Consider the following 14,215-nt stretch of genomic DNA (forward strand, 5'->3'; position numbering starts at 1 on the left):
CATATTGAATTTTACTCACCCATGTCTAGATTTACACACACTTTTGATATGTTCAAACATACATAGCAATGTATAAAAAAAACATTCATATCAATAACGTTTTTACTTTTTGTGTTAGATAACGGTTGTAGAAAAAAAGGTAACAAATGCAAAAAAAAAATAACATGACCATGCTTATTTATAAGGATTCCATACGCCTACTACTTGTGCTTCTTTAGAAATCCAAGGGAATTAATTAGAAATTTGCTGGAGAAATGTTGGGGCAGCAGTATCCATGGCTCTTCACCATCTTCCTGTTAGTAACAACGTTCTTCCATCCTTCTTTCGCCGATGTTGGCACCGCTGCCCATTACAGCCCCCCATATCTTCGTAAGCGATCATCACACATATGTTGAGAGTTTTGGATTTAGGGTTTAAGGTTTACATGCACATATACATGATTTTTTGTTGTCTTGGGTGCAGCCACCGCCTGCTCCGGGAACGATGACTCCCATTATCTGAAGAACAACTTATTTGCGGCGGCTGGGGATAGAATATGGGACAACGGTGCCTCATGTGGACGGCAGTTCTTGGTAAGGTGCATCAGTGCGGCTACCCCTGGAACTTGCAATCCAAGCCAAACTATACAAAATAGCATTGTTGATCGAGTGGAGACATCGGTATCTAGGCCTTCTACTAATGGTGCTACAATTATTCTGTCCACTGCTGCATTCGGCGCCATTACAAACCCCTCCGCTGATTCCGTTGACATTGAATTCCTTACTATCAATAATTGCTTTATACTTTTATGTGTCAAGGTCTGAAGTTTTGAAGATTGCCGATCGCACCTACCCACTACTTGTTTCATGGATCATTTTTGTTTTGTTTCCAGAGAGCACCATTAATCCACTAAAGTCCAAAGGTTCATTTTCGGCTTGGTTTTCACTTACTATCATTTGAATTATATCGATGGAACTAATGGTATTTATTTGACATCATTTCTCTATAATTTTTTAAAAGATTAATTTACTGCTTAGAAGGGCTTAAATAAATAATTGACAGGACCAAAACTATTATTACTCTATTTAATTAAGTGGAGGCAAGACTGATATTCTGTATGAATTTAGAAATATTTTTTAAGGTAAATACATGTGTATTAATAAAAAAATCATATGAGATGGATACAAATAAAATTTGAAGATGTGCAACTTCAATAAAATGAACAACTAACGCAAAAAAAAATCGAATTTCAATGTACACCCTAAATTATATATGAATCTGTGCTGCCTGCGCCATTAGTTGCGCTCCATACTTTAAATATTCATGATGAGTTTACGACAATTTTGAGATTTCATGTTTTTAATATTATCTCATGTAAATTCTATATATGAATTTTATTTTATTTTATTTTATTAATTTACTATTAATATTTAATTAATCCCAATATTTCCAACTTTTCTTCTATTTGTTTTTCTCGAATCTATCATTTTCGGTGCAATTAAAAGAGGTAATGTAGTGCTTAGCCGAAATAGTATTTTATCACAGTGTTAAATAGTATATATATATATATATATAACAGCCGTTTCATAATTATTATTTTAATATTTTTAAAATATTATCATAATTTATATTTGTTCAATCTAATCATTGTATTTAATTATTTGCATACATAATTTGTATTGAATTTCAAGTACATTTAATTATTTGGAACACAAAGATTGTTTGAACAATATTAGATAGGAAAAGCAATATTCTTCAAAAAGCATTAATGTGCGTTGACATATAAAATTATCTTTTGAGTAATACCGGGACGGACGTAAGATTTTTTTTTAAAAGGGGTAAATTTTAAAAAAATTAAATTAAAAAAAATTTAACGGAGAGATGAACTTTTAAAATTTTAAAGAGACAAAAATATATTTTTAACAGAAAATACAAAAAAAAAACTAAATTATATAAAAATTTAAAATTTTGCTCCAAATCCATAGTAATAATAAAAAAAGATAGGACGTGGTTTAGGTTAATTTAGGTTATGAATTGTGTCTTAATCCTACCAAAACCAATCTCCTTTCCTCTTGACCTCTTCGAAGCTTCCAAAAAGCCGTCGCTTCATCCACACCCCCTTTTTCTGATATGTCGTCAGGGTGATCAAAGAGAATTGGATTGTATGAATGTAGAACAAAACACGTTGTGAAGAGTTGACACGTGTCACCTACCTTCAGAATTAAAAATTCAAAAGTCACCGATTTCATTATTCAAAATTCTATCTAATTTGCATCTAAAATTCAACCCTCTCGTGGTCAACAGATGTTAAGAGTTGATAGCTCATGGATTTGTTTTCCTTTTAATTTAATCAAGGTACCAACAACATTTTAATATAACGTCATAGTTCATTCAAACATTTAGTTTACCAACAATCAAGGCATTTGCATAAGCACGGAATTTAAACAATGGAAGAGTAAGACTAATCACATCCAATGAATACTTGCTCATCTATATTCCATCAACCCCATTCTTCGCTTCCTGTCTTTCAGAGGTAACGGCAGTTGCCATAACCTACACAAGATACATATAATCAAGAATATCAAAGTTATATAAAATATTCATACAAGGTTTAAGTATTCAATAATTGTATTTGGCTTACTAGGTTCGACAGTTGTGATTTGACCGTTGCCGGCAAAATAGCAGCTGAGACCCTTAGTTCGATAGTAAGCATTCATCGCGAATGCCGCATGAGACCGGAGAGTGTTGGGTTCATAACATGCTCCTCCGGGCTGAATTGGTGTGCAATCGACGCCTCCTTGCCCACATGCATAATCCAGGTTTGATTGCAGCTGAGCATTGCTAACATCAACTTTCGGAACACAGAAGTTCTTGCCCGATGGTGCTGGAGTTGTCGGTGTTGGCGTCGACTTATATATCAGATATACAAATCAAACACAGCCATTAAACATCTTCCACAAGCCTATTAGAAACAATCAAGCAAAAAAAACTATGGTTAAAAATAAGCTTACCTGCCCGTTGCGTAGAACCCCGACATCATAAATAGGGGTCAAGTCGGGATTAATCATTCCCCAATACTTCTCAACAAGTGGACCCGGCTTTTGGTTCTCGTTAAACAATGCAAACATATATGTCTCGAATGTGCGGTTTGGCATCAAAGGTGTTCCTTTGCCCAAAACAATTTCCTTAACAACATGTCCATTGTAAGAAATTGCATTTTCCAAGGTGGCAAAAGGGCTGGTGGCATCACCTTGTGTTGGCCAACCAGTCTCACCGATGGCAATCTCCACATTTCCGTAGCCAAGGGCTTTCATGGCCGTATAAGTGGAGTCCATGAGAGCATCAAACATATTAGTGTATGTTTTTCGGGTATATTTGTCATAGACTCCACTGTTCGGCTTGAAAAGTGCATAGTTCAATCTTTTTGACAAGTCAGGACTGAAGTAGGGATACGGGTTGACCATGAAAGGTGACTTGGTCCGTTGGTGGAATTGGAGAATGGGAGCAAAGAAGCTTTGGTCATATCCCACCATGAAACGCATCAAACTTGGTATTGTTTCCCGTCGGAATATGTTAAGTGCATGAGCGGTCGTGACCTACTCAAATACAACACAGAAATTAGAATCATATTCATGTAAAATCAGTTATTCCTTTATACTTCTAAGCAGAGAAATCGAACGGGAAGACTGAAATTAAAAGATTTGCTTGTAGAAGCAATGTAGTGTTGAGATTTATAATCATCGATTTACAATCATCGGTTGTGTGTGTGCGCGCGCGTGTTCCCTCAAGTTTGAATAGCAAATTGGGTCAAGGCAAGTAAGGAAATTTCATTGCTCTAACATATAAATAAAGAATAAAAGTAAAGAATATTTGTTGTTCCCATCTTTTCTGAAATATTTAAGAAAAAACATTACTATCTAAGCGTGAAGCATGAAATGCAGAATATTTTCCATGCAATCTTAAAATATTATAACGGTCAAATTGGTCATCAATGATTACTTAATCTATCAGGAAATGACCAACTATATATTATACTTTAGTTCCAACATGCCCCCTAACACACAAACCGGACATATGGCCAATGGGCTTGAACATGAACTCAAGTGTAGAATAAAGGTGCGACCAAAGATGGATTAAGCTCATCGGAATAATCAATCATCGAAATTTAACGACTTTAATCTAGTTGTCATAGAGGAGAGAAGAGTAGATAATAAAAAGAAAAACAACATATGTAAAAGATACGTACTATTTCAAAATATAAATGAAGCGTTCATCTCACCTTGATTTCTGGAAGTCCAGCTTTGACCAATGCATAATGCACACTCCTCATTGCCGGCACAAGGTTATTAGTCCAATCATCATTTTTCCAGAACAAGACTTCGGTACCAACAAATACATATTTGATCTTTGTCTGAGGATGAAACGGGCTTATGTGTTGCTCAACCCATCTTCGTGCTGTGACGGTGTTGGTGAGACCAGGGATATCCCCATTGCCAATGGTGACGGAAACAGAAATACCAGTGTTTGTAAAAGCTCGTAGGACATCGGGATTAGCGTCAAACAGTTTGACGCTGTCGAAAATAGTTTGGGTTTTAAGGAAGTTTGCAACCACAGAGGGGCTAGGAAGGTTGTCTGCAGTCATGCCATAGTTCACTCCAATGCCGGTGATGGTCGTGAAGAGTTGGAGGAGGATGCCGACGAGGAGAAATATGGCAGCCATGGTTATGGAAGGTATTGAAATGAAAGATGATTGTAAAAGAGAGAGCTTATGGGAAATCGGTTAACGTTCAACAAATATATAGCTAAGGATTGACCAAGTAATAAGAAGCTAGATTCTTAGGAAGACTTGTTGGTAAGAAAAGCAGATTCTTAAGATGTTTGAAGTGATCCCCTTGCGGCACAAAGCAAGAATCTCGGTTAAGTAAAACAAATTATAGTTATCCAACTTATGTGTTAATATGCTCGACCGTCGGAATTTGATCTCAAATTGCAACCTGTTGAGAAAAGACCCTCGACTTGTAACTCCCCCGCATACTAGAAACAAATTGCAATATAGTTTAAGAATATGATAAACATAGCAACCATTCGTGTTCTAAGGGAAAGATGCATATGCAATGCCGGTGCTTTGAAATTATTCATACACGTTATGTTAGAGCACAGATCTCTCAAATAAACTTAACAACTAAACTTAATTAGAATGTCATAATCAAACTTAGGTGTGCGAACCGTATAACTAGCTCAACAGCTAAATCAACTCGTCTAAAACAAACTAGAGATCCCACGTACTCGAAGCAAGTGAAAGAAATAAAAGAAGGAATAAATCTTAGAGTTATTAGCTAAACGTAGAACAGATTAGTACTTCCCAAAACAGAAACCCAGTGAAAAGAAGAATGAAGCGAAGAAGCAGGCAGCAAATCAAGCAAACTAACAAAGGGAAAACAAATAAAGAGGAACGAAGGGATTAAACTTATTAAAATTACACTAAAATCGTATACAGTAATCACTGTGATGGAGTGAATCTAGTGTTTTTCCTTAAAAGAAAAAATGGACGAAAGCTGTGAGTAACTTACAAGAAGCAGGTGCTGCAGAAAATGGCAAAAGCAAAGTGAGAAATGGATCTGATAGCGAGAGAAGTGAAAGGAAATGGCTTAATCTTGATCTGGATGAAGAATAAGGAGGAGGAAATGGAAAGGTTACGCTTTTAATCTTCGAACAAAGTGAAGAAGAGAAGTGAGAGATAAAGGTGGTGTTTGTTTTTATTTAAAAATAAAAAAAATTTTTAATCTTGTATTAATTGAGATAAAGGTTACCTTTAATTTGAAACAACTGTATCGCTCCTTTATTCACGTTGAGAATACAACACAAAAAGAAAAAGCAAAGGCGAACTCGGGGAAGCAGTGTGTTATTGTCCGTTCTGCAAAGGGCGGTGAACTGAAACAACGCTGGATATTAGTACACTGTGCACAACTCATTTGTTCTCTTCCACTGCCCATCATAATACTGACCAAATATTTGTTTAATAGATAAAATAATCATTCTATATTTATCATACTTATGTTTTTAAATATAGATGGGTAAATTATATCATTGACCACCTAACTATTCAAATACATTCAATTAAACACCTAACTGTTAATATTTACGGATGAGGTGACGTGACAGGTAATTAAAATGATATAATTATATATTTAGTCTTTAATATTTATATTTTTATCAATTTAGTCTTAATTTTAATTTAATTTAATTAATTTAATTTAATAAATTTAATTATTTAATCGACATGTGTCACCATTTTATTGGAATTTTTTTAAATTTTAATTTATTAATATATTTTCGTCCAACCAACTTGTAACACATATCACAATCTAGTAAAAGAAAAACAAGTTTCAAAGAATTAAGGAGGGGGAATCAAACCTACAACCCGGAGGTTGGAAGGAAGCTAAACGCTCAAATGCCTTTAGTGATTTGGTTTATAAAATCACGTATAAAGCCCATATTGAAGTTACAAAGCAAAATTTATTCGTTGGTTCAAATTTTTTTTTTTTTTTTTAAATTAAATTTAATATTTTTTCTATGATTATAATTAAATGATTTTAACTTTTACATTTGAGTCGAAAAATATTTTTCAAGCGCGTTTTTTATCTCATAGTTATAAATTTATAAATCATAAAATAAGCACAACATATGATAAACAAATAAATGTTATAAATATAATTTAGACTCCAAAAAATAATATTCAAATACACAAGTTAAAAATTTTAACGTTTACTTTTGAATCAAAGAAATGGATATAAAACGTATTTTTTCCCTTTAAATATTATTGTTCGTACATTCTATTCGAATAATTTTGCATTCACCAAGATTAATAATCGAACCCTAAAATTTATGATAAATTGATATGTATTTCGTATAAAGATAAAATATTAAATTTAATATTAAAAATCTTCAATTTATTTTATTTGTAATATTGTGCTAACTTAAATTTAAAGTATATATAAAATTTATCCATATTTGAACCAATGAACAAATTTTGCTTTGTAACCTGAATATAGGTTATATACATAATTGCATAAACTAGATCACAAGGGTCTAGCTCGGCGGTAATTGACCGCTCGACTTCCTCCGGGCCCCAAGTTGCAGGTTTGATTCTCCCTATATTCTCCCCAAATACCTGGATATTTGTAATTTATTTTTTCTTTATTAAATTATCATACGTGTTATTATCTGATTGGATAAAAAATATTATATTAAATAAATTAAAATTATAAAAAAAACTCTACAATAAAACAGTAACACATGTCACCATATGATTAGAAAATTAAATTTATTGAATTAAACAAAATTATGACTTAATGAACCATCGATTTGCACCTAAAGACCTGCATTCTAGAAAAAAATAATTCCCGTTTAGTAAGTGCCTAAACAATGGTCAAAATGAAGACAAATTAATTTAAGGTCCTTGTTAGGAAATCATAGTTTTAAATGGAACGAGTCGCCGCCGCGTATGTTACAGTTGAATTGAAACTCACATCTCTCCGTACCTAAAAGTGCTATGGAACATAGAGCCACCATCTTAGTTTGCCACACTATCCAAGAAGCTTTGCAACTCCATTAAGCCCTCAGCAGAAAAGCTCCTCCGCACTCTTGCACGAGAGACGACCAAGTTCGGGGGTGGATTGGATTGAAAGCATACCACAACTACAGTCAAGTTATCCCCACTTTTCCTCTTCAAAGCTTCATTCACCAGATCCTTACTGCACATGCCAGGATCATTATGCTGCTGAAGCCTCCTCCTAGCAAAATCGACTGCATTTTGGCTCCGGAAAACATCCCAAACCCCATCACATCCTATGATCAGAAATTCATCCTCCTCGGTTAGATCTGCAGTCATAAGCTCAGGCTCTGCACTTAGTGGTCCACCATCTGCACCTTTCATTCCTTCCATGTGCCAATCCCCTAATGCACGAGTCACATTAAGTTGCCCATTAAGGTAACCATCATAAACAGAACCTCCAGATGCCTCAATACGCCTTCTCTCCCTACTGCACATGGGCTTGTGATCTCTTGACATTTCAATTGCTTTGCCACGACGACATAAAACTGCTCGACAATCTCCAGCATTTGCCACAACCAACATTCTGCAATCGGAAAGTAAATCAAGAACAAACTGTCGAGATCATATCATCATTAGTTAACCTGGATGATAAAATTAAACTCTGACAAAAGACTTATACCACGGGAGAAAGGATCAAAAACAAAACAAAAAATAACAAATAAAATAAATTCATATCCACTTTATCTTTAATCTACCTAGATTAATAAGCAATGTCTTGCAACAGAATTTAAAGCGCTCTTTTTCTTATTGTTTAAGCAGAGTCATATGAACACAATAATCTTAGCCAACAAATTCTGAAGCGCACTAAACACTATAGATCATCACAGAAACAATGCACTAGTTTTATTACTTTAAGCTCATCGGTATCTTAATTGTCACTCTAATAAAAAAACAAGTGCAAAAAATATGGAAAAAGTAACTCAGAATACAACATGCAACCTTCAACTGAAACCATGGTTGTTGGCTTCATTTGAATACTAAAATAGTTTACTGCATGACCAAATAGACATCATTTTTATCGCCGGAAAACAGATGAGGGGAAAAGAAGTAAGGAAAATTAGCCAACAAAAGAGAGTTTCTTGTAGTAATTAGTCTGTTCAAGAAAACAAGTCCATGCAATAGATCAGGTCACCAATATGGCTTGGACTGCCATCCATAGTTTTATCAGTTAAGACGCATCAGCAAACCATGTAATTATTTGACAATGCTTACAGAATGAAGGTATGATGGGAAGCTATTGCATTACAAATCAAGCTAAATAAAAGAATAAATCAAACAAAAATACTTTCAATTAGCATAAAATTCTAACCTCCCAAAAACAAGAGCTACCAAAGCAGTGGCACCAGAAGCAAGGTCTGAATCCAATGAACAAGCTTCTGCAAAAGCAGTATCAGTTTGAAGAAATGCTGAAGCAACAACCCGCTCAACCTCTTCAGGAAAGTCTTCATCCTCAACAATGAACCTTGGCAAATGATAGCAAGCAAAATCAGCAGCATGCTTCCCACCATGTCCATCGAACACCTGGCCACCAAATAAGTTGAAAATGGGAACGTTAATCTTCTACCAAATCATAAACATATGCAAGAAATCTATCATCCGTTCCAATCAAAATTGGTCATATCCCTATGGTTTAAATAACTTTATACAATCCTAGGTCATCGCCCGGGTATTTTTCTTTCTTCCGCAGGTAAGGTCATGTAAGGAAGCACCAACCTTCTGAGAAACTAATAGAAAAGTAGCTTTAAATGCTTCGTGAATGAAGTAACAGTTAAGATCTAAAAGAACATCATAGTTCAAAACTACTGATTAGAAAAAGTACTAGAAGAGGAAAACAAAACAAACACACAAGAGGACTAAAGGTATATACCCCATAAAAGGCACGGGGCCCATCAGCGAAATTCTTGAGACCGTAATCATGCATAAAATCATCAACACACAGATATACATCTTCCATGCTTGTTCTAAACCCTATGTCGGCCCATGCTCCAGAACGGACAACAGGGATGAACTCAGCACTATGGTTTTCCACCACATGTCCATTTCCAACAGCAATATCCAATGCTTTTGACTTCGCCTGCTAAAATTAGAACCAAAAAAAATCCAATCTTCATAAAAGAAAACACGTGTAGACATTTCATCAGACGAAAATAAAGTAACAAACTTCTAGAATTCTAAAAACAACTCGCAGCAAATATGATCCCTACAAGGCAATATTATTAAGAAAGAAAGAAAATAAGAAAGAAAATTGCCAAGCACGGAGAAATCTCAAAATTATTAACAATCTACCATTTTTGCTTCCAATGAAAGGCCCTTCCATTTATTTCTATTCAAGAGGGACACCTTGGAGAATCACCTATATGGTCATTCTATGCAATACTACAAGTAAACCAAATTAAATAAACATAAAATCCGGTACTTTAACAGAGTGCACAAACTCCTTCACAGGTAAAATCACCGCCGATTAAAATGTCGCCTACCAGGCTACCAACATAAAAATAAATAGGAGAAAGGAAAACTCACAAGAGAGGGGTGTCGAACGAGGGACTTCTTACAAGGCTTCAAAACGGCATCACTGTTAGGACATTGCAGCCCATACGACGGCGTACGAGGATGCGGTGGCTTACCCTCGCTCGTGCTCGCATTATCTAGACGACCAAATCCGATGTTTCCTCCATCATCACATTCTCCAAATTCAACACAGAATAACTTCAAACAAAATCTTTCAACCTTACTTCGATCCCAAGTCAACTCTGCTCAAATTTCTTAAAACAACCAAGCCAATGCAATAACAAGTAGGTGAATCCCGTCAATGAGTGTTTAGTTCGCCCCCAAATCCCAATTACGAAAAAATAAATAACAATCGATTTCTCGAGATTTAAAGTTTTTCAATTGTAAGGTTTAGAGAAGGGATGAAAACAAAATTATACGATTCTTTTTCCCCCTATGCACACAGACAAAGAGAGAAGCTTTGGGCGAATCGGCCGAGAGCATCAATAGGGGACTCCTTTCCAGCTGGATGGTCGGTTCTTACAGCCAAGCGGTGGGACCTCCTAAACAATGTAGGTTTAGCGATTTTGTGATTCGGATTTGCAAGTATCGATTTTTATATTTCCTCCCTTTTCCATGAGAGGAAATTTTATAACTTTGCCCATTAATAGCAGCCACTAGATTTTACATCATGTTGTTTATATAATTGATTAATTATCTGAATTCATTAAGTAATTTTAATGACTAAAATCATCTATTTCATCTCAATGGTCTAAGCTCAAATAATGATTTTTTTGTAGATAATAGAACAAATATAGAAATTTGAGATGTTTATAAAATAATAACTAATTATTTAATTATAAAACATCTCATGAATTCTAAATATTCCAATTAATTCCAAATACAGCCTGCAATATATTATTACGAAAAATAATTATTTAATTATTTCTCTATCTTTTATGTCGTTTTCCACTTTTGAAATGTTGACAAATATTAGTTTTGTTAATTGTCAATAATTCATTTTTATTTTATTTTTATCTTTTCTTATAATTTGAGTGTTATTTTTGTATTTATTTAATTTTCTTGACATAAAATTGTGGATGATTTTTTGTTCTGTTCTTATAATACACTTTTTTTTGTTTATCTTTGTAATACTTTTTTAGGATTAATTTTAATGACTTTTTTTTAATTATTTATTTATTTATTTTTGATACACAAAAGTTTAGATCAGGGGTGACTCCTCCAATATAAGGTCAGGGTATACCTAAGATCCAATTAGGATTTACATAAGACTTTACAGATTATCCATCAAGAGTGGCGGTAGTAGTATTCGAATTTGACCTTACAAGTTGAAATTCCTAAATCTCAACCACTTGTCTCAACACTCATTGGCTAATGACTTATCTTTATAATTAAAGAGTGTTTATATTTATTATGTTAACAATCTATCTTTATTAATCTCTCAGTAATATATTAATAGATATTTGTAATCGTACAAAATAAATAGAATTAAATTATCACCGTTTGTCAATAAATCATTATTATTTGTATGTCTTATTTAATTGTAACAATATCATTCTTCATAAATCATAATTATTGTATGTATTATTTAATGGTAACAATATCATTCTTCACTGCTAGTAATTATGTTGTATGCATGCATTTATATCCTATCATTTATTTGAGTTGACTTATTAGACTTTTATCGTTGCTTATATTATTCTTTTTATTCTCGATCAATCTGTGTGTTTCAGTAATTTAAAAAATATTTAATTTATAGAATCAATTTATTATTATTATTATTATTTTATAGACTCTTTATATAAATTTAAATATTTTTAATAAAATTATTAATTTAAAATTATTTAATTATGTTTCAATTAATTTCAGATATATTGGTTAGATAACTCTTACATTAAATATATCAGAAAAAAAGATTTTCTTGTTATATCTAAAAAAATCTAACAATATACATATATATATATATATATATATATATTATTGTCCTCCTGGTTCAAAGATTATGCATTAGCTAATCCGGACCGACTCGAGATTAACCATAATTCAAGTTCTATTAATATCATCAATTTTCTTCGAGATTGAGATACTTGCAAATGAAAAATGCAAGAGTTCCAGCTTGATCTGCATGTGTTACCACATGTATGTTGTCAAATTTTTTTAACAATATATATATATATATGGTCTCTAAATTTGCATCGTTCTGTCTACAGTTAATTTTTAATTTAAAATTTAATTTTATATGATATTTTAAACAGTTATTAACTTAACATATTTTACCATAGTTTATTTGGATAAAAATGAATTAATCTTGAAATCAAAGTCTTTTGTTATTGGGCCGATATTACAAGTCTGATTCAACATAAGGTTGACCAGCCCAAGTCATCATTTCCTTCTTCTTCTACTGCTTCGGCTAGTGCAGTCATTATTACGGTTCCAGTGATGCGTGTTCTTTTGTTTCGTTTCTCCGCGTCTCTGTTATTATTCCACCGTGTCAGACACCCGTACCTGGTCATCAGTGCTCTAAATGCTAGGGTTTTCCAGTGATATCTCCGATTAGGATTTGATTTATTTTTGGCTAAACTACTCAAATGACCATCTAATTATGGAGGTGGTTTTGATATAACCATAAATTTTAAATTTTAACAAAATCATCACATAACTATTTAAGTTGTAGCAATCAAGTCACCCTCTATTAGTGACGCGGCAGTTAACAAAATTTTATATAATTTCACATTTATTTCTTAATACTTATATGTTCAATTAATTTGATCTTAATTTTAATTTAATATAATAAATTAATCCTTAATTTAATTTAATAAATTAACCACTAAACCAAATGCTTCATTTGGTTAAATAATTACAACAATTTTTATTTAGCTCATAATATTATTAAAGATAGAAAAAATTAAGATAAAACACCCCAAATGAGGTTTCGAATCTAGGTCAGTTATAAAATATAAGAGCACCTATATTGATTAAACAAATATAATTTTTTATAATTAAATATTGTATATATATATTAAACCATATTTAATGCAAGATTTAAAATTAAGAAAAAGTTTAATATTTTAATATTTTTAAATTAAATCTAATATCTTTTATATTTAAAAAATTAAAGATAAAAAATATTACATTTATTTTAATTTTATTTCTTCCACTAAATACGGTTTAAAATATAAATATCTATTTAATTATAAAATATTATTATATTTTTAACTATTTTAAGTTCTCTTATATTTATTTTTATAATTAAAAAAATTAAAGGTATAAAAATATTAATTTTTTTTATTTTAAAACTTACATTAAACACGGTTTAAAATATATATGATTTATTTAATTATAAAATAATATTATACTTGTTTAACTAATTTAGATTTTCTTATATTTTATAATTGACTTAAGTTTGAAATCTCATTTCAATAATTTTATTTTAATTTTTCTATCTTTAACAATATTATAAACCTAATAGAGTTGGTTATAATTTTTAAAACAAATGAAACATTTGGATAAAGGTTTGGGTGCCCCACATTCAACCTAGAGATCCAAGTTAAATCTTCAACAATGCCATGTTATTTCCAATTAGACCGTGAAAGTACAGTTAAATTGAATGTACAAATATTAAAGATCAAATGTGTAATTATATAAAATTTTGTTAACTACCATATCACTCTTCCGTTACACTTGAATAGTTATATGATCATATTGACAAAACTAAAAAAAATTGTGATCAACACTACCCTGTAGTTAGATGATAATTGGAGTAGTTTACTCTCTTTTTTTATTTATTTCATTGTGTACTTAAGTAGATTGGAATGGAAAACCAAGAGCTTGACTATTTCAGTTCTAATGTTATCTTAAAAATGAACCGTAGATGCATTTTACTAAGTAAGCATAATATTAAATTACGGTTGTAATATAGTGTAACGATTTAAGGTCATCGTAACATCATAAATCACATTCATAATATAAAATCATAATTACATTTAAAAAATTAAACACATAGTAACATTCGTAACTACGATACCACAATCATAACTGTAACCGCAGTTTAATGCTACGTGAACAAGGAATAGACAGAGAAGCTCGGGGACGCTGTCAAGTCTTACTTTATCC

At 32.2% G+C, this 14,215-nt stretch overlaps 3 protein-coding genes across 6 annotated transcripts; 1 reads left to right on the forward strand and 2 right to left on the reverse strand.

Moving 5' to 3' along the window:
- Positions 1-254: 254 nt before the first annotated feature.
- On the forward strand, positions 255-803 carry LOC120157261 (EG45-like domain containing protein). Its single transcript, XM_039168454.1, has 2 exons — positions 255-369; positions 463-803. Exons 1-2 carry the CDS (start codon positions 255-257, stop codon positions 801-803), a joined length of 456 nt encoding a protein of 151 aa, XP_039024385.1.
- A 1,651-nt stretch (positions 804-2,454) lies between these two features.
- Positions 2,455-4,927, reverse strand: LOC120157107 (glucan endo-1,3-beta-glucosidase-like). Of its 2 annotated transcripts, none has more exons than XM_039168357.1 (5): positions 4,818-4,920; positions 4,259-4,729; positions 2,991-3,575; positions 2,621-2,888; positions 2,455-2,532 (listed from the first exon to the last, which is right to left on the reverse strand). In XM_039168357.1, exons 2-5 carry the CDS (start codon positions 4,697-4,699, stop codon positions 2,507-2,509), a joined length of 1,320 nt encoding a protein of 439 aa, XP_039024288.1. In that variant the 5' UTR covers positions 4,700-4,729; positions 4,818-4,920; the 3' UTR covers positions 2,455-2,506. The 2 variants fall into 2 exon arrangements, with proteins under 2 accessions (XP_039024288.1, XP_039024287.1); XM_039168356.1 differs by having other exon boundaries at positions 2,457-2,532; positions 4,259-4,744; positions 4,818-4,927.
- Positions 4,928-7,452: 2,525 nt separating this feature from the next.
- Positions 7,453-10,468, reverse strand: LOC120156926 (probable protein phosphatase 2C 22). 3 transcript variants are annotated; one of them, XM_039168193.1, is made up of 4 exons: positions 10,115-10,468; positions 9,462-9,662; positions 8,904-9,115; positions 7,453-8,117 (listed from the first exon to the last, which is right to left on the reverse strand). In XM_039168193.1, exons 2-4 carry the CDS (start codon positions 9,546-9,548, stop codon positions 7,553-7,555), a joined length of 864 nt encoding a protein of 287 aa, XP_039024124.1. In that variant the 5' UTR covers positions 9,549-9,662; positions 10,115-10,468; the 3' UTR covers positions 7,453-7,552. The 3 variants fall into 3 exon arrangements, with proteins under 3 accessions (XP_039024124.1, XP_039024123.1, XP_039024122.1); XM_039168192.1 differs by having other exon boundaries at positions 7,454-8,117; positions 9,462-9,668; XM_039168191.1 differs by having other exon boundaries at positions 7,454-8,117; positions 9,462-9,671.
- Positions 10,469-14,215: the final 3,747 nt, after the last annotated feature.

The sequence above is a fragment of the Hibiscus syriacus genome, unplaced genomic scaffold (assembly GCF_006381635.1).
Source record: "Hibiscus syriacus cultivar Baekdansim isolate YM2019G1 unplaced genomic scaffold, ASM638163v2 tig00111238_pilon, whole genome shotgun sequence".
Classification (NCBI taxonomy): domain Eukaryota; kingdom Viridiplantae; phylum Streptophyta; class Magnoliopsida; order Malvales; family Malvaceae; genus Hibiscus; species Hibiscus syriacus.

Bases quoted from the DNA above. Each gene is read 5' to 3' on its own strand.
- LOC120157261 (XM_039168454.1), top strand. From the start codon at position 255: ATGTTGGGGCAGCAGTATCCATGGCTCTTCACCATCTTCCTGTTAGTA. The intron at 370-462 runs GTAAGCGATCAT...TCTTGGGTGCAG, and splicing joins TTACAGCCCCCCATATCTTC to CCACCGCCTGCTCCGGGAAC.
- LOC120157107 (XM_039168357.1), bottom strand. From the start codon at position 4,699: ATGGCTGCCATATTTCTCCTCGTCGGCATCCTCCTCCAACTCTTCACG. The intron at 2,889-2,990 runs GTAAGCTTATTT...CTGATATATAAG, and splicing joins GGGTTCTACGCAACGGGCAG to TCGACGCCAACACCGACAAC. The intron at 2,533-2,620 runs GTAAGCCAAATA...TATCTTGTGTAG, and splicing joins AATCACAACTGTCGAACCTA to GTTATGGCAACTGCCGTTAC.
- LOC120156926 (XM_039168193.1), bottom strand. From the start codon at position 9,548: ATGGAAGATGTATATCTGTGTGTTGATGATTTTATGCATGATTACGGT. The intron at 9,116-9,461 runs GTATATACCTTT...TTTGGTGGCCAG, and splicing joins GGCCCCGTGCCTTTTATGGG to GTGTTCGATGGACATGGTGG. The intron at 8,118-8,903 runs GTTAGAATTTTA...TTCCGATTGCAG, and splicing joins GTAGCTCTTGTTTTTGGGAG to AATGTTGGTTGTGGCAAATG.